The sequence below is a fragment of the Hypomesus nipponensis genome, chromosome 9 (assembly GCF_054491055.1).
Source record: "Hypomesus nipponensis isolate SF chromosome 9, ASM5449105v1, whole genome shotgun sequence".
Classification (NCBI taxonomy): Eukaryota; Metazoa; Chordata; class Actinopteri; order Osmeriformes; family Osmeridae; genus Hypomesus; species Hypomesus nipponensis.
Genome location: NC_140369.1, coordinates 5,677,155 through 5,695,000, shown reverse-complemented (window position 1 = coordinate 5,695,000; position 17,846 = coordinate 5,677,155). Strand labels below are relative to the sequence as shown.

Genomic DNA, 17,846 nt, shown 5'->3' with positions numbered 1-17,846 from the left:
AAATGGAACGGGAATCGCCAGAAGCCATAGAGAGATAAGCGTTTGAAATGTAAAGATAAAAGTACTTTTCTCTTTTTTTGATGTACCATGAAACACAATAGAGAATACATATTTCTTTCAAATATTTAACTAACACTGACACAAAAAAAATAAGCACCTCCACATAACAGTGAGTGACACTAAGTTGTATATATTTATATATATTTTTAACAGGTAGATAACCCCCTCTTGCTGGCTCCACCCCCACACCCAGTTATCCACATACGTACACATTCCCACGGAACTGATAATAGATACATGTGACTGCTCTACCATAACACACTACCAAGGAAAGAGGGCAGAGGTCTGGAATGAACAAAACGGTTTACCTTTAGATTATGTTTTGTGTGTGTGTGTGTGTGTGTAACTCTTTTGTACCAACACCCATTCCTGTTTAAAACATTCATACAAAACATATCTTTCGCAACTCCAGTGAATTGAAAACAAACCCTGTGCGTGATCTTCAGATGGTTGTCTGATGTCCTAAATTGTTAGTGTGTTGAAAGTGTGTTCTAGAGCAACTTAATCTAGTAGTAGTGTCATTTACAATTGGTGATATTCATGAGCAGGGTGTTGAGAATCCCACTTATTAATGCTGATATTTAAGCTTGTGGCCATATTAATCCTGGCCTTATCTGCCAGCTCAGCTTGTGTTTGTGTCGTGTGTGTGTGTGTGTGTGCCTGCCAGTAAGAACAAATGTAACACTTTTGGATCAGAGTTTGGGGTTAATTCCTTGGAGTATTACATGTTCATGCATTTCATAGATAACTGAATGATACTTTGGTTATCACTTCATCTGTAAATATATATGAAACAATTGATACATTTGTGAATTGGCCTCTTTGACAAATATTCTAAATTAAAACAGAATTCTGTAACTCACATTTCAACCAGGACATATTGGTGTTCTAGATCAAATAAAATGTACCTAACACAATACTATTGAAATAAAAGCAAAGGATCAAATAAACCAATGACCCATATGAACATAATACTGTATACCATAAACACTTCAATATATTTGCAAAACTACACCTTTGTCAGGGTAATGTGCATGCATGCATCGATTTACACAGACAATACTGGAGTTAGGCTCTGCTTGCACTGTACTGAGGGGACGTGAAGTCTGAAATGACTTCAAAGATGAGCTTTCAAACTGAAAATGCATTTGCCAATCTGATCAATAAGTGGAAGTGTCATTATAACACATTCAGACCAATCTGTTGGTTGCGTGTATCAATATTGTGTGTTTGTGAGAGTCAGTGTCCTTTGCAAAGACACCAACTCCTCCAACCCAAGAGCAGGTATATTTCAGTCAGAGCCCTTAATATCCATTAGAGGATGGAGACTTTGCAGTGATCACAGGCGGGCGTGTCTCATGCTACAGAGGTGAAAGTGAAGGTTCGATCTGAGACAAGTCAGCCAGATGTTCTCTGATTGGTTTATAAAACTCTGTCTTTACATCTCTTTGGGTTTTCATACTTTCCAAGCAGAGCCCAACCAGGAAGTGGAAGCGCTTGTTTTCTATTCTTTGATCAATATTCAGAATTACACTGCAATCACATATAGGTACAGTTCTGGGAGGAGGGAGTTGAGAGGGGGAGGAAGGGGTGGGGAGGAGTGGGTTGAGGGGGGAGGGGTGGGGGAGGTTAAGGGAGGCTCACCTCACTGGTTCAGTGACAATATAAATTCAACATTTACTATGATTCTTTCAAGAAAACTGCAAAACAAATTACACAAATAAATAGCTCCATGCTTAACTGTCCTCTAAAATACTTGATAAATGAGAACATAAATGTAAAAAACGAACAGGTAGTTTATATTTGCAGAGTAAAAACTGCAAAGAAACAATCAAACTTAAGCCATGTTTCTCATGTTTGATAGCCCCACCCAGACTACAAAACAACCACTCACCAGCAGAGGGCGCTGTGGATCAGACCGTGACGAAACAGCCTGACCATGTGACAACCTTAACAGGCTTGCCCCTAATGTGTCCTTCCACTCTTCCTTTAAATAATCAATAATCTAGATTTTGAGTGGAGGCATTTCAACACCACAAGCTTTTCCTATCCTGTCATGTCCAATTGGAGATTACATTGAGGTGAGGTGAAAGGATGCCTTTTTAGAGCAGTGGAACAGCGGTCCTATAAGCCTGGTAGGACAGTTGGTCAACTCTGTCGAAAGGGCTGTTGAACTTTATGATGAACAGAGTATTTTCAACTCGTCGCTGAATGTTGCAAAAACACAGTTACAAAGAAAAGATGAGAAGATAAAATAAAATAGATTCCCCCATGTTATATAAAACAATATTGTACGTTATCTTACAAAACTCTAAGACTTTGTCCACAGTGATAAAACAGTGTACAACAAAAGACAACATTGCAGGTTACAGTGTCATATACATACAAATGCTCAGGAACATCCTAGAAAGCCATCCGTACACGCCAGTCTCATATAACATGGTTTAGCAAGATTGAAGAATGACACGCAACAACAATTGTGAACTGATACTCTTTTTTTTTTTATATACTTAAACGTCTAACTACTATTTGTAACCATTATTCAGTTGTTCCCAGGCCTCTCATCCTTAGTTGCCAAAGAAGTATAAGAGAAGGCCTTGATTGAATTTTCAACAACAACAGAAAGCATCCAGCTCTCTGGACTCCTGTTTCAGAGTGGGGAATGAACTGGCATGACTGGATTGGTTACAGCTACGTGAAAGGTTCCAATACTTTCCTCTACGGTATCCAGACATATCACAGCAAAGATTGCCAAATGAACGTAACAAGACATTTTTAGTAGGTGCCCTGCAGGGTGCAATGTATAGAGATAGATGCGATAATTTACCAAATCACCTGCATTGAACTTGATACACTATTGAAACCACTGAAACAAATCTAACCACAGAAGACCATGCAAAACAGCAATTATATTCAACACAATCCAAATAAATGTATTTCCAATAAACATTTTTTTGTAACCATCATAGATCTCTTCTTTAAAATAGACTCAAAGGCTCAGTCAATGCAGGCAATGTTCAACAATCCCCAAATGATTCCTTTCCAGATTAATCTAGTTATCATGTAGCAATTTAATAATTTATGGATATTTTTATTGATTTGATTTAACCTGATATTAACTAAGGGAGAGGCAACAATCTATTTAAGGGAAAATATCCAGATAACAATCAGCCATTTGCCAATAATGACAGCGGAAATTATACCTTTTAAAAAGATGAGCTGTGCACTTGGGTTTGAACTAACTGGCCGTTCCAACGCCGAGCGCAGAACATCTAGGTAGACATCACTCTAAGAGGCCTGGACTCTTTTTCAATTCTCCTTTCAGTTCACCTCAGAAGAACGTAAGTTCACAGAATCTTTTCTTCATATATTATGGGATGCTGTGTTGATACAGCTGCGGACAGGGGTAATCAGGAGTGCGGATCGCTGAAAGATAAAGAGGGTGGGGCGGGGGTGCCCCCACACCCCCTCCTCTATAATGACACCCTGATGAGCTAGCTAACTGTATTGCCTCTATGTGTTCCAGAGAGTTCTTTGTCACAGCTGAGACTTCAGGCTGCTCGTTCCTGGGTAAAGTCAGGTTTCCAGAGAGACCACCGATATGTATGTCTATATGCCTACTCATTGATATAGATATAGTGTTATCTACTTTCCTTGTATTTGATATATCATATGTTTTTCTTCCTTTAGAAGTCTCTATTTACAATACAAATAAATCTACTGATACTAGCAGCATTCACAACATAAGATTCTGACTGTCAAACAACACTAAAAAACATTTATACTGGTTTTGATAGTTCTATAAACTAATTCAATTTATTTTCTTCCCTCTAGTGTTTATATGTATTTCTCTATAGTCACAGATCTACTACAAGTGCATGTGACCAAAAAAGGTTTCTTTCAGAACATAAACTTGAAACACAACCACACCTGTCATTGGTCGGAGTGAGATACTGTAGATGATGCTAAATTCATTGGACTTGATGAAAACCAATCCACCTATACAAAATATACACATAAAAAAATAAATAACATGATCTTATGAGTCCAAATTCCAACTATTGCACATTCCTTTCAAGATGCACTTTTCACACATTTTAAATTCTAATTTGTTAACAGTTCATTCATGGTCAGGGACATGCCAGCGTTGGCTAGCATCTTGGCTAGACTAGGGGATATCCAAATCCCATGTTTAGATTCTACTGCATAGAATTCAATATATAACACATGGAGAGTGTTTCCTACCTGTGAAACCTCCTTCCATTCCAGCACTTTTACTATATCTCCTCTCTGTTATGGATAGTACCCTACAGGTGATCTGCGGCAACTTTAACTGTCAACTATATTTCTGCTGGTTTGTGATTTTCAAGAAAAAATGTGTACCGCCTTTACTAGTATTTGGATGAGTGAACTGAACATCAATCAGTCAGCTGTAAAGTTACTCTCCAGCTACAGCCATGACCATATTTATACTCCATTTAAACTGAACTTTTATCACAATTTAACTAATAATTTAAACTCTCATTTGATTTGTTAAACAAAATGTTTATATGGCACATATAACATCTAGATTTTGCAAAACAACATATATATATATATATTCTGAGTGATAATCTATTAAATAATATAGATCTATTGGATAAATATGTATAATCTGTGTCTATACAAATAACAATTAGAATTTTTGTTTACAAGATGGAAAAATAATATGTTCATTTCATGAACTGATGAATAGTTATTAAATCACGTGTTGCACAGTGGAGGACAGTGCAGGTGCAGTTCTCCTCAAGGTTACAGTGACAGTTACCATAGTGATAGGAGTCTAAGCCATCCAAAAGCATTTTCAGACAACCCTTTTTGAAAGAGGGAGGTCATATCTCCACTAGAAGCATTTAGTAAGTCACAAAAATACTGAACACTCATACTGAACAAGGTGTCAGAGCTTGTCCACTTTATACAGTGTGATCCACACAGAGGTCACACGGAGGTCAAGTGTGGCTGGCGTTCAACAGTGATGATGTCACTGCCCATACTCCCTGGCCCTGCCTCTCACTATGACAACCACTAAAGTTAAGAAACACTCTTTTCACAGTTTAGCGACGTGTCTATACCTACAAACCAAGCTAGCCTTGTTCTTTTGGCACTAAGAGTGGCTGGGGGCACGAGGGGAATAGCCACTTACAAGAGGGATGGAGGACGGGATCCGTAAAAACATCAAAGTGAAGGACGAAGGGTAGCCTAGTGACCTCAAGGACACGGGGCGGGAAGGCGCCAGAGGGTTAAGATGTCAGGGGTCAAAGTTCGTGGAGCATGATCTGTGTTGTCATGGAGACCTTTTTCACCGCTTCTCGTTTCCCTTCTTCCTCCTCTTCTGGTGAACATCCGGACCGCCCCGGGACCAGAAACACAACAGAAACACCTCGTCTCTCAAACACTGACCTGGACGTGGCAGTCTCTCTGGGAATGATGATGATGATGATGATGATGGTCAATCTCAACACACACCGGACAGGGTTTGTTTCAGAGTGCTTCATTCTCCTGCATGGATGCCTGATAAAGGTGGCACTATACGTTCCAGCACTTACCATCCATCCATCCCTTTCCCTCTCCTTCACTCACTCCCTCCCTTCATCCATTCATCCAGCTCAGTTCAGCTCAGTTTAGACTGATGGAGGGCTGCCCTGTGTAGACACAGGTATGTAGCTCTCTAGGACTCGCCCATCTATAACCCACACACGCTCACTCACACATCCACACACCAGCACCAGCAGTCTACAGATTTATCTGAGCAGTCTGGTAGGAGTCTGCTTAGTAAATATATTTGATCTGGCTGGTGGAGAATAAGGTGTGTGAATAAGACATACGATAAAGTGTATGTGTGTGTATTAATGGCAAAGCTGATAATGAAGCTGGCCATGAAGTGTCTGGATGTGACATTAAACTCGTACATGAACAAATGAAAATGAGAGGATGTACTGGGTGAGGTGTGCGTGTGCATGGGGGGGGGGGGAGGGGGGGCAGCTGATTTCTCAAGAGTAGATGGTGATGACCTCACGGCCTCCACCGCGCACCAGGAGGACCCGGTTGAGACCCTCTGTCAGGACCTCCAGGAACTCCATATCTGAGAGGGAAAGGGGTTAGGGAAACGCATGGACACATGCTGGAAGTTTCCACATAGAATCATGTGATTGAAGTCAAAGGTCTATCAGGCAGGAAGTCAAAGGTCTATCAGGCAGGAAAGACAACAACAAAACGAGTCTGAGTGGAGCGGTTGGCTGTGATATGAGAGAGCACAGTGCCTTGTCCTCACAGTGACAGGGACCAATACTTTAGAGCCACAAGGACCTGACTGGAACCATGTCCCCCCTCCTCCCCCCATCCTCCCCCCATCCTCCCTGCGTCCCCCTGCCTGGGAGCTGAACCTACGGGAGGGTAGGTCTCCAGGAAGAGCCAGCTCACCAGAGGACCACAACACCAATCATGGGGGAAGGATACAGTTCTCGTCTCCCGTGCGGTTCTTGGGTGGGCCGGGCATGTTGAGCAGCACCAGCTTGGCATCCTGGGACTTCTTCAGGATGGCACCGTTCAGCCGCAGCGCTGTGTGCATGCGCCTCACGTTGGACTGGTTGCTTGGGGGACGGAGAACGACGGGTTAGTCAACTGCAGCATAACGTACAGGTTCCGGGGTTTATATTTCAGCTGTACTGTACATGTAAACATCAATACTAGCTGGTAGAAAACTATTGACTTTTCACCGACTGTGAAGATAAATTCACAGAGAATACATTTTCTTCAGTCACTCTCATATGTGGACTTCAAACTTAACATTGACTCTTAAAACAAGACACAATGTTATGTCTCCATGTACAGATTTAAAATCCTGTAGGCAGGGGTGTCATGATAATCTGAAGTACTCACAGGTTCTCCCATTCTCTGCAGCATGGCCAGGAGAGAGAACAAGATGAGGGAGGGTCACACAGAGATCAAACACAGAGGTCAAACACAGAGGTCAAACACAGAGGTCAAACACAGAGGTCAAACACAGAGGTCAAACACAGAGGTCAAACACAGAGGTCAAACAGAGATGTAGGGCCAAAATCTACTGGAGCAAAATTGATCAACATCACTGAAAAAAAAAAACGTTATTACTTGGAACAGAGAGGGGGAAGAGGACGGTCTCCAAATAAACCATTTAATCATTTACCCCGGAGAGGAGCTGGTCTTATCAAATAAGATTACGTCAACAAAATCAGACCTCGTCCTGTCACCACTGACATTTCAAAGCTATTGGAACTGCTTTGTCCGCTACTCTGGGTAAATAAACCCCTTCTGCTCTCCTCCAGCCTGCTGTGTTCATCTGAGTCAGTCCTTTGGACTCACGGCTTCATGTTGAAGATGTCCTTGATGCCCTCGGGCGTGGCTGCCCCTGCCGGCTTGGCAGGCTCGCTGTCAGACTTCTCCGTCCAGGTCATCTGGACCTGTGTGCCAGGAGTCAGGGTGCTCTCGGTGGTGGGGGTCAGGGGGGAGGCAGGGGTGACCGGGCTGGCCGGGGTGGTGGTGTCATGGATGAGCTGGACCTTTGAGGGGGGGGACACAGGGACAGAGGCCGACTGAGAGACGGGCAGGAGGGGAACACAGTACATGTGGACAAGGAAGGAACCACAGAAGAGGTGGAACCCCAGATAAGGTTGAGGTGGAACCGCAGAGCAGAGGAGATGATAGAACAAGAACATGAGGAGCAGGAACGGGAGAACACAGAGAGCAATAATGTGTGAAGGTGAGAGAGGAAGGAGAGATTGAGCTGTTACTGGCTGTTATCTCAGGTGCGTCAGCCAGTCAGCCGGCCGGCCGGCCAGCCTGTTGAGAGTCTTTTTCCATGAACAGCAGCAGAGATGGCAAAAGTGCACACATCCTTCACACAAGTAGAAGTACAGATACTCATGTTTAAAAAGACTGTGGTAAAAGTTGAAGTACTGACACACTGACACTGGGCTCTGACAAGTGATTAAGTAAAGTAAAGTTTTAGTGTCACGTTGGTAATAACAACATAACGGTGTAATAACGGCATAATAACAGTATAATAACAGTATAACAACAGTGTAATAGCCGGGAAATGAAAAAGGCGCACAATGACAAGAAATAATATTGATCATGCCACTGAATACAGATTAAAACTAAAGTATCGAGCCTGGCTACCAGAAAAATCAACTTGAGTCCAGTAACTTCAAGTATTTAAGTAAAGTAACAAAGTACAAAAGTAGTAACGTTCTGCAACTCAAGTATGCTAAAAAAGGAAGCTCTCCAGGTGTGTGTATGTGTGTGTGTGTGTGGCTGGGTGTGTGGGTGTGTGTGGCCGGATGTGTGTGTGGATGGCTGGGTGTGTGTGTGTGGATGGCTGGGTGTGTGTGTGTGTGTGTGAGGGTGCCTCCTACCTCCTCCTCAGGTTTCTCCTCCTTGCTGCCCCCTGGCTGCTCCTCCGGCACGCTGAGCTGGGTCGTCACGGCGACAGGGGTCTTACGACGGATCGACCCACGGGACGAGTCTGTGATACTCTGGATCTGAGGAGCGAGGAGGGGGTCACAAAGTCAGTCCAGCCATGAACATACGATGCAGGAACTAGGGGCGGGGTCTTTAGTAGGTGGTGCACTGGGTGGTGCACTGCGTGGTGTACTGGGTGGTGTACTGGGTGGTGTGTGTGTGCCTGTGTGCCTGGCAGGCAGCAGGAGAGGGGGCTTCATGGTTCTACCTCTCTCTCCCGCTCCGTCTTGGTCAGGTTGATCTGCTTGAGTATCTGCGAGCGTTGCTCCATCACCAGGGTCTTCTCGTAGGTGTAAGCTGAGATGTCGCTGTCATGCTGGCGGAGATCACACATACACACAGGGTTGGAGCACACACACACCACAAAGTACACGTTGGGCTGGTACACACAAACCACAACACACACGGCGGGCAACTACATAAACCACAACACACACTAGGCTAGTTCACACACACAACAACACACACTCGGCTAGTTCACACGCAGGCCCAAGAGACAAAGGCACACACACACACACACGCCCCACCTACCATTTCGACCACCTCCACCTGGGCGTCGATGCGGAGGTGGTACAGGAAGGTGGTCAGGTCTTTCTTCATCTGGATACTGTTGTCATCCAACTGGGCCACGGTGAAGATGCGCATCTTACACTTCCTCCACACCTGAGGAGAGAGACATCAAGTCAGGTTTATCACATTCACTGTCTGTGGTCATGGGTCGTTTGGGGTGCGTATAAGACGTGAGGAGGGCAGAGCAGGGAGGGTGGGGTGGGCGAGGAGGGCGGGGCGTGGAGGGCGGGGCGTGGAGGGCGGGGCGTGGAGGGCGTGGAGGACGGGGGGTGGAGGGCGGGGGGTGGAGGGCGGGGGGTGGAGGGCGGGGGGCGGAGGGCGGGGCCTACCTTGTGCTGGCGCAGAAGGAAGGGAAGCAGCATCAGCATGCCTCCGTCGTGGACGATCCACCAGACATCGATGTGACCCTCGGTGAAGCGCTCGCCGTTGGACGGGAACGCTGCGATGTTCTTAGGCACCAGCAGAGCCAGGCTGGCTGCTGTGGTCTCCCTAACCAACTCTACAACACACACACACACAGAACTGGGATTGACACTCTTCTACAAGGATAGGAATGACACTTGGTGTATACCCTTAAGGCCAGTCCAGCCCAGCTTAGCCCAGCCCAGCCAGACTGGTCTCACCGATGAAGTTTCTCCAGTCCTGGTTCTCCTCAGCCTGTTTCCAGTTGCGAGGCCAGCTGACCAGCACACAGTTGTGCATGAGTCCTCCCAGGCCGCTGGCCTGGAGCAGGTGGGAGGTGGCGTCCCGCAAGTTGGAGGACACAGTCACCTGGGAGAAGCCCTTCACCTTCTCTGTCTCCATCATCTTACGCAGGGCCTGTGAAGGAGGGGGAGGGGGGGAGAGACAGGAAGAGAGAGACAGGAAGAGAGAGACAGGAAGTGGGAGAGTGTAAGAAACAGAAAAAGAGAAGGAGAGAGAAAATGAGAACATCTCAGAATGTACAAGCCTGTAAGCTCTAGTATTGGGCATAGAGGATAGGGGGACCTGTGTGTGTGTGTGTGTGTGTGATTCCCTACCTGCTCAGCTTTTTGGGCCTGTGGGTGGTTCTCCAGGTAGGTGCCCTGCATGGCAGTGCCCACAATGGTGAGGCCCTTGCCAGCCTTCAGCTGGTTGGTCAGGGACAGCAAGCGTGGCTGCTCCACGTTCTGCTCAGCGTCAGTGCTCACCAGAACCAACAGCTGTGGTCTGGGGAGGGGGGAGACGGAAGGAGGAAAGAGATCCAGAGAGGTTGATGGGGAAAGGATAGAGGGGAGAGGAGGAGGACATGTGAAGGTAAAAAAAAAGAGAGAGGGACATTAAAGAAGAAAATATAAACGGCCCACAAATACTACCCAAACAGGATAAGGTATAGAGTTAAAGTTAAAAACAGCCTCATTCTCCAGAAAGTAGTTCAGTAGTTCAGACACCATCCTCTGGAGAGAGCCATGTGTGTATGTGTGTGTGTGTGTGTGTGTGTGAGTAGGCGTGTGTGTGTGTGAGTAGGCGTGTGTGTCTACCTCCAGTTCTTCGTGTGTGGAGGCCCCTCCTCCAGCCTCATCAGGGCGTAGCGCGCAGCACTCAGAGACAGCCCACGGATCCCGTCACCCCACTCTTTCTCTGCCCTGAAACACAGGGCATCCACACACATAACACAGGGCATCCACACACATAACACAGGGCATCCACACACATAACACAGGGCATCCACACATAACACAGGGCATCCACACACATAACACAGGGCATCCACACATAACACAGGGCATCCACACATAACACAGGGCATCCACACATAACACAGGGCATCCACACACATAACACAGGGCATCCACACACATAACACAGGGCATCCACACATAACACAGGGCATCCACACATAACACAGGGCATCCACACATAACACAGGGCATCCACACACATAACACAGGGCATCCACACACATAACACAGGGCATCCACACATAACACAGGGCATCCACACATAACACAGGGCATCCACACATAACACAGGTAACACCACATCTTGAAGCTCTGGTGGTTTGTGACTTCATCTAGGCTGACAAGACAGCAGACAAGCATGTAAACCTGAACTGTCCTAAAGATGGATGATGTTTCTTCCCCCTTCTCCATCGCCTCCATCTCTCTCTCTCTATCTCTCTCTCCCTCTCTCTCCATCTCTCTTTCTATATATTTCCTCTCTCCATCTATCTCTTTCTCCCCATCTCTCTCTCACTCTCTCTCTATATATATATTTTTTTATCTTTCTCTCCGTCTCTCTCTCTCTTTCTCTCCATCTCTCTCTTTCTCCCAATCTCTCACTCTCTCTCTATATATATATTTTTCTCTATCTCTCCGTCTCTCTCTCTCTTTCTCTCCATCTCTCCATCTCTCTCTCTCTCTCTCTCTCTCTCTCTCTCTCTCTCTCTCTCTCTCTCTCTCTCTCTCACACAAACACACACACACACAGAAAATCCAATCCGTCCCAGGGGTTGTGCTTCACTCACCCCGCGAACTCGATATACTTGTAGATACAGCCAGCGATCACCATGGCAACAATGGCGTAGTACCAGGAGCAGATGAACATGAGGGAGAGACACAAGCTCATTCCCAGGAAGGAGAGAGCCCTGCAGGGGGAGACAGAGAGTCAGTTACACACACACACACACACACATAAACACACACAGTAGTGTTTCTGAACTGACCAGTGGTAGAACTTGAAGCGAGGTCTCCAGTTCGGGGTCCTCAGAAGGGTCTGCAGTGCGCAGGCCAGGTTCACAAACATGTAGCACATCAAGAAGAACCTGAGAGCAGAGAGGAACACACACAGAGATCACACACACACACATAACGCACAGTTAGCAGCTCATGAATGGCAGGGTGGAGTTTGAACAGAGAGCCAACAGTCATCAGCACAGCACCACCTGTTGACTCAACTCCTCCTTCAACACCATGGATGAGTGAGCCGGCGCCGGCACAGTAACACGGTCACACATAGAGCCCACAGAGCCCACAGAGCGTGGGCAGAGCGGGGCGGTGAGGGGGCGGTGAGGGGGCGGTGAAGGGGAGGCGAAGGGGCGGCGAGGGGGCGGTGAAGGGGCGGTGAGGGGGCGGTGAGGGGGCCGTGAGGGGGCGGTGAGGGGGCGGTGAGGGGGCGGTGAGGGGGCGGTGAAGGGGCGGTGAAGGGGCGGTGAAGGGGCGGTGAGGGGCCGGTGAAGGGGAGGCGAAGGGGCGGCGAGGGGGCGGTGAGGGGGCCGTGAGGGGCCTTACATGGAGAGGATGGGCGCCACGGCGTCCAGGGAGGCAATCAGGATGCCGATCTCACAGATACACGCTGTCAGCAGCAGAGCCCACGTGGGCTCCCCGTTCGCCTTGCCGTGGCCGAAGATCTGGAGACACACACACGTCAGGGATATGCACATCGGTTGTACACAATTGGCTAAGCAGCGTGATTGACAGGTGGACTGACCCGTAGGGCGGGCACGATGCCGTCCCGAGAGATGGCCTGCAGAAGACGTGGAGCGCCAGTCAAACTCTGAAGCCCCGCCCCACAGGTGGAGAAGAAGGAGCCAATCACAATCACCCACGGTGAGGGCCAGGCGAGTGTACCAATCACCAGGTTCCCATTCACCCCCTCTCCAAACCTGGAAAAGATAGACAGGTAACACAACCAATCAGAACACTGGAAATGTGATTTCCCTGCAGCCCTTTGTGAGAGAGGTCACATAGTTGACAAAGTAGTCTTAATTGATGTTTCCAGTTGACATGCCTACTGATGTTTTATGTTGTACTAGAAGTATGAAGTATCTACACAAGGCACATTGTTTATGGTGCAATGTGTGTGGTGTGCGATGTGTGGTGTGTGAGTGTTGAAGCAGAGTGACATACTTGTCTCTGAGCACCACACCGTCAATGCAGGCTCCAAACAGAAACACGCTGGACATGTCTGAGAGGTCGAGGTCAGGAACACGACACAGACACAAGCAGCCCTGTTCATCTGTCACACACTCATGTTCCTCTGGCTGTGGCAGAAGAGCTACATTCCTGTCTGTGGTAGAACATGGATGTTCCTCTGTTTGCATCTGCCTTGTGGGGATCCTGACAGGCAACACAGAATTGCCAGACACCCAAATCTAATGGAGGGAAATTGGTCAATTCGAAGCTAAGTTTGCCGTTTTACTCACACAGCTGTGCTTTCATGAGCATCCGTCGGGGGATAGACCCTGAAGCAGCGCTTCAACACCATGTACGAAATACTAACACGCATACACAAATCTAGATCACGGTCAATTGTTCTTCCATCTCAACCAGTTTGCAGTCTGTAGATGGCCTGTGGATGAGCTCCCTGCAGTAGCATGCCAGGTCCCCCAGAGGGCGCTGTGGAAGGATACAAACTAAGGAGGTGGTTGTGATGGCACAGATGGTACCGACGGGGATGGATTTCTGTGCATCACGCAGGTCCCCAGACCGGTTAGAACCAGCCATGATCCCTTGAACAGAGGGAAAGACCAAAACAGCGGTGAGAGAGAAGGAGAGAGAAAAATAGTCAGTCACATTACCCACATACACAAACAAAGAGAAAAAGATTCCATTACAGTCTTTCACCCACATACAAAGAGGCAGAAATAGTCATTCTCCACTCTCTCTCTCTCTCTCTCTCTCTCTCTCTCTCTCTCTCTCTCTCACACACACACAAACACACACACGCACCTGTGACGGAGGGGAAGTAGATCCCGACCAGCAGGGTGAAGAAGCTGGAGATGTCAGCCAGGACGTAACGGTTGGAGTTGGTTAAGGGGTCGTCTACTGACTCCACAGACTCTATGCCCAGCTTGGCCACCAGGGCACCCTTCTCAAGGTAGTTCCCAAACAGGTTCTCTGATGAGAGTCAGGGGAGGAGATGACAGGCTTGTGGACGACTTGTATTTGTGTATTTTGTGTGTGCGTGTGTGTGGATGTCGTCTCACCGCTGAGGATTCCGCTGGTCACCCCGGGGATTCCCTGGATCCTGGTCACGTTGTTGGCAGCAAAGTATGCATCACAGGTGGCATTGAGGAGTGGCGAATCACAGAACATCTTCCAGAGCTGAGTGGTGACGGTGCCGTTAGCCACCTCCACCGTCTTGGCACACACGTCAAAGTTCTTCCACACCAGAGTCCGGTTCCCCAGGATACACACACTGGAGAGAGGGGAGGGGTTAACCCAGCTGTCACTCAGGAACTCATCATCTGCTGTGTTGAGTGTGCGTGATTCTGTGTACACGATTGTGATTCATGTGTGCACGTGTGTGATTCTGTGTGTGTGTGTGCTAGCTAGGGCCCTCACGGGAAGTCGGGTGGGTCGATGGCGGTCTTGATGACCCCGGCGTAGACGGCGATGATGGACAGGATGACACAGGCGAGGAACAGCAGAGCCAGCTTGTTGACGTACTTGACCCCCACGAACACCACCAGGGCCATGAAGCTGAGCACGATGGTGCCGTACACACGCATGTTGTTGAGCAGGGCCGCCTCGGCCTCGGGCCCCTCAAGACCCTCCATCTTAAAGATGGCTGCCTGGGGCAGGATATAGGTCTGGAGGAGAGAGGAGGGTAGAGACAGGAGGAAAGAGAGAGACGGAGAGAGAGGGAGAAAGAGAGAGGGAAAAGGAGAGCGTGGGAGAGAGAGAGAGAGAGAGAGAGAGAGAGAGGGACAGACAGACAGACAGACAGACGGAAAGAAAGAGAGGGACAGACAGAAAGAAAGAAAGAAAGAAAGAAAGAAAGAAAGAAAGAGAGGGAGAGAGAGAGAGTGGAAAAGGCAGGAGGACAACCATTACATGACGGTAGTATTACGCCTCTTCAAACGAAGACTGAAGTAACAAACCCATTTTCCTCTCATTAGATCAAGTCAAGCATGGGATTAATATTCTAAATAGATTGCCCACTATTCTTCATATCAAGGGTTCATCTAAAAATAGAAGCACCCATTAGGAGATCATAAAAACACTAAGTGGCCAATCAGTGTCTGTCACATGTCGTGTCCTTGTTCATCTTTTTACGTAACTGTGGAGATGGGTCAGTTATGCCAACACAGCTCCACTTCAGAAGAAGTTGAGTCCAAGTTGATACGGCCTCATCCAACACTGTCTACTACAGCTAGAACTGGGAAAACAAGGTTTTTCTCTATCATAGAGACAACAGTAACATACTCGATTACTAACTGAGGCAGCTGTGCGTTTACGGTGTGACCAGTAAAAGATATCTCCTCAGCCGAAGTATTGGCAGACATCGTTGAACTGCTAGCTTTCTGGTGTATGAGGTCTGCCTGCTGAGGTCATGTTTCTGTTTGGCTTCCTGACAGGCTTGGTTAGATTACTGGTTTGTTTGGAGATACACTGAGTGTTAGATGCAGCGCAATCTAGCGAGCTGGTGGTGGTGTAAGTACAAGCCCTCCCTCTTGTGTCAAATGGTCACGTTTCCTGAAATAGCAGTGTTTTGTGTTGGCGGAATGTGTGGAAGGATAAACCACATTCAAATCAGGCTTCCGTCTCTCTCTCTCTCTGTTTCTCTACTGCCTTTTCACTTTCCATATTTCTATCCCGTCTGCGCCCCTGTTGTCTTCCTCCTCCTCCCTAATTCTTAAGATTCTGTACCCCGCACTCTCGCTCTCTCTCTCTCTCTTTCTCTCACTCTCTCTCTCCCTCCCCTCTGTCTCTCTGTCTCTCTGTCTCTCTGTGTCTCTCTCTGGAGATGATTTCCCCAGTAGACAGGCAGTAGTCCACCCCGCCCAGCTGACCCAGAAGACAGTTCCACACCAGCCCAGGCAGTGTCCAGATCCAGACATGGTCGACAGCACCACGGCAACACAGCACTTAAAACCAAACGCTCTTAGCCAATGGCATGATCTCTCCCTAATGCCAAATTTACATAATTGCCCAGAGCTCAATGCAGCAAGAGGAGCGACAGAGGAGAAAGCAGTGTAGAGAAAGAGGGGGAGGAAGAAAGAGGGAAGACTGAGATGAAAGATCTTTATGTTTCATCTAGAATTGATGAGAATTCCGCTGAAATAATAGACAGATGGAGAAAAATAGCTTCAAAGCTGAACTGGGAGAAAGAGAAGACAGTGAGAGGGGAAGGCAGACCAGAAGAAACACAGGGATTACAAGAGACAAAGAGGAGGAATTGCAAGATGAATATGGAGCGAGGTGTAGAGGGAAAGAGACAAGGAGGGAGCGATAAATGAAGAAGAAGAGGGAGGGAGGGAGAGAGTGAGAGTGACAGGGAGAGAAGTAACGAGCGAGAGAAAGAACCACCTGCCACAGAGAGACAGTGAGCGGTGTCTCACCAGGGAGATCTCGATGCAGCCCAGGATGTACATGGCTCCAGCGAAGGTGGTCCCCAGGTAGAAACAGATGCCCACAGCACCACCAAACTCAGGGCCCAGCGAGCGAGAGATCATGTAGTAGGATCCTCCAGCTACACACACACACACACACGCATGTACACAAACAAGCCCACATACACATATACAACAGCACACACACACAAACCCACACAAGAATACATGAATTACTAACATTGATGTTCTAATCAAATTCACATTTCATTTTGATGGCCCTTTTTACAATCAATGCCCCCTAGAGCCATCACAGCTACCCCCAGGTGTCAATAGATGACAAGGAAATTATACTGATACTGCTGCTGGGGATATATTGACAGGCGTAAAACACATGATGTCAAAAACAAACACTGGAAAGGAATGGTTAACTATGCCCAGCCAGGCACGACGATAGCAGCACTGTGTCCAACACAGTCTCACCCACCTGGAACCACTCCATTGGTAGCAATGGCACTCATAGAGATCGCAGTCAGCATGGTCTACACAGAGAGAGAGAGACAGAGAGAGAGAGAGAGAGAGAGAGAGAGAGAGAGAGAGAGAGAGAGAGAGAGAGAGAGAGAGAGAGAGAGAGACAGCAAAAGAGAGACAGGAAAAAAAGAGATAAGAGTTTAAATTTAGTTTATTATAGTTTATAGTTTAAATTGATATTATGAAATACTCAACCTTTTATTTAACACTATGACACAATACTGAATGAATGACATTTGCATTTGACTCTGCGTGTTGTGTTGAGCGTGGATGTTCCCTCCTCAGACAGAACATCTGCAGGGTTCTGCAGTCAGGGGAAGAAACTCTGGACAGAGGGAACTTAAGGACAACAGGGAACTGACATCTGTGCACACAAGTTCTCAGGGTAACTGACACAAATGCAAAATGACACACACTCAACAAACACACAAGCAAACACTCACACAATCACACACTCACACAAGCACATGATTCATATCTGCAGGTTAGGTAAACACCAATACAAGCTGTCAAAAGCTTTCAACAACTCACAGTCACCCAGAGTGACTGTGACAGGTCACAGGACCCCATGACCCTGCCAGCCCTGTCTGCCTGTCTGTCTGCCTCTCTGTCTGCCTCTCTGTCTGCCTCTCTGTCTACCTCTCTGTCTGCCTCTCTGTCTGCCTCTCTGCCTGCCTGCCTGCCTGCCTGCCTGCCTGCCTGCCTGTCTGTCTGTCTGTCTGTCTGTCTGTCTGTCTGTCTGTCTGCCTCTCTGTCTGCCTCTCTGTCTGCCTCTCTGTCTACCTCTCTGTCTGCCTCTCTGTCTGCCTCTCTGCCTGCCTGCCTGCCTGCCTGCCTGCCTGCCTGCCTGTCT

General features: G+C 47.4%; 1 protein-coding gene across 3 annotated transcripts in view; it reads right to left on the bottom strand.

The window, feature by feature from the left end:
- Nucleotides 1-6,089: 6,089 nt before the first annotated feature.
- The window catches only part of slc12a5a (solute carrier family 12 member 5a), an 85,928-nt gene continuing 74,171 nt past the window's right edge, over nucleotides 6,090-17,846 (bottom strand). For 2 of the 3 annotated variants that reach the window (XM_084704375.1, XM_084704376.1), the window contains exons 5-26: nucleotides 16,950-17,004; nucleotides 16,472-16,602; nucleotides 14,472-14,719; nucleotides 14,114-14,325; nucleotides 13,857-14,024; nucleotides 13,538-13,636; nucleotides 13,035-13,092; nucleotides 12,616-12,790; nucleotides 12,417-12,535; nucleotides 11,852-11,950; nucleotides 11,654-11,773; nucleotides 10,668-10,772; nucleotides 10,188-10,356; nucleotides 9,792-9,987; nucleotides 9,498-9,667; nucleotides 9,130-9,261; nucleotides 8,807-8,914; nucleotides 8,493-8,618; nucleotides 7,441-7,637; nucleotides 6,979-6,993; nucleotides 6,556-6,689; nucleotides 6,090-6,181 (exon numbers count right to left, since the gene is read on the bottom strand). In XM_084704375.1, the coding sequence (XP_084560501.1) occupies nucleotides 6,090-6,181; nucleotides 6,556-6,689; nucleotides 6,979-6,993; nucleotides 7,441-7,637; nucleotides 8,493-8,618; nucleotides 8,807-8,914; nucleotides 9,130-9,261; nucleotides 9,498-9,667; nucleotides 9,792-9,987; nucleotides 10,188-10,356; nucleotides 10,668-10,772; nucleotides 11,654-11,773; nucleotides 11,852-11,950; nucleotides 12,417-12,535; nucleotides 12,616-12,790; nucleotides 13,035-13,092; nucleotides 13,538-13,636; nucleotides 13,857-14,024; nucleotides 14,114-14,325; nucleotides 14,472-14,719; nucleotides 16,472-16,602; nucleotides 16,950-17,004 (2,928 nt within the window). Of the gene's footprint in view, nucleotides 6,182-6,555; nucleotides 6,690-6,978; nucleotides 6,994-7,440; nucleotides 7,671-8,492; nucleotides 8,619-8,806; nucleotides 8,915-9,129; nucleotides 9,262-9,497; nucleotides 9,668-9,791; nucleotides 9,988-10,187; nucleotides 10,357-10,667; nucleotides 10,773-11,653; nucleotides 11,774-11,851; nucleotides 11,951-12,416; nucleotides 12,536-12,615; nucleotides 12,791-13,034; nucleotides 13,093-13,537; nucleotides 13,637-13,856; nucleotides 14,025-14,113; nucleotides 14,326-14,471; nucleotides 14,720-16,471; nucleotides 16,603-16,949; nucleotides 17,005-17,846 lie in introns of all 3 variants that reach the window. The other variant, XM_084704374.1, reaches the window with a different exon arrangement.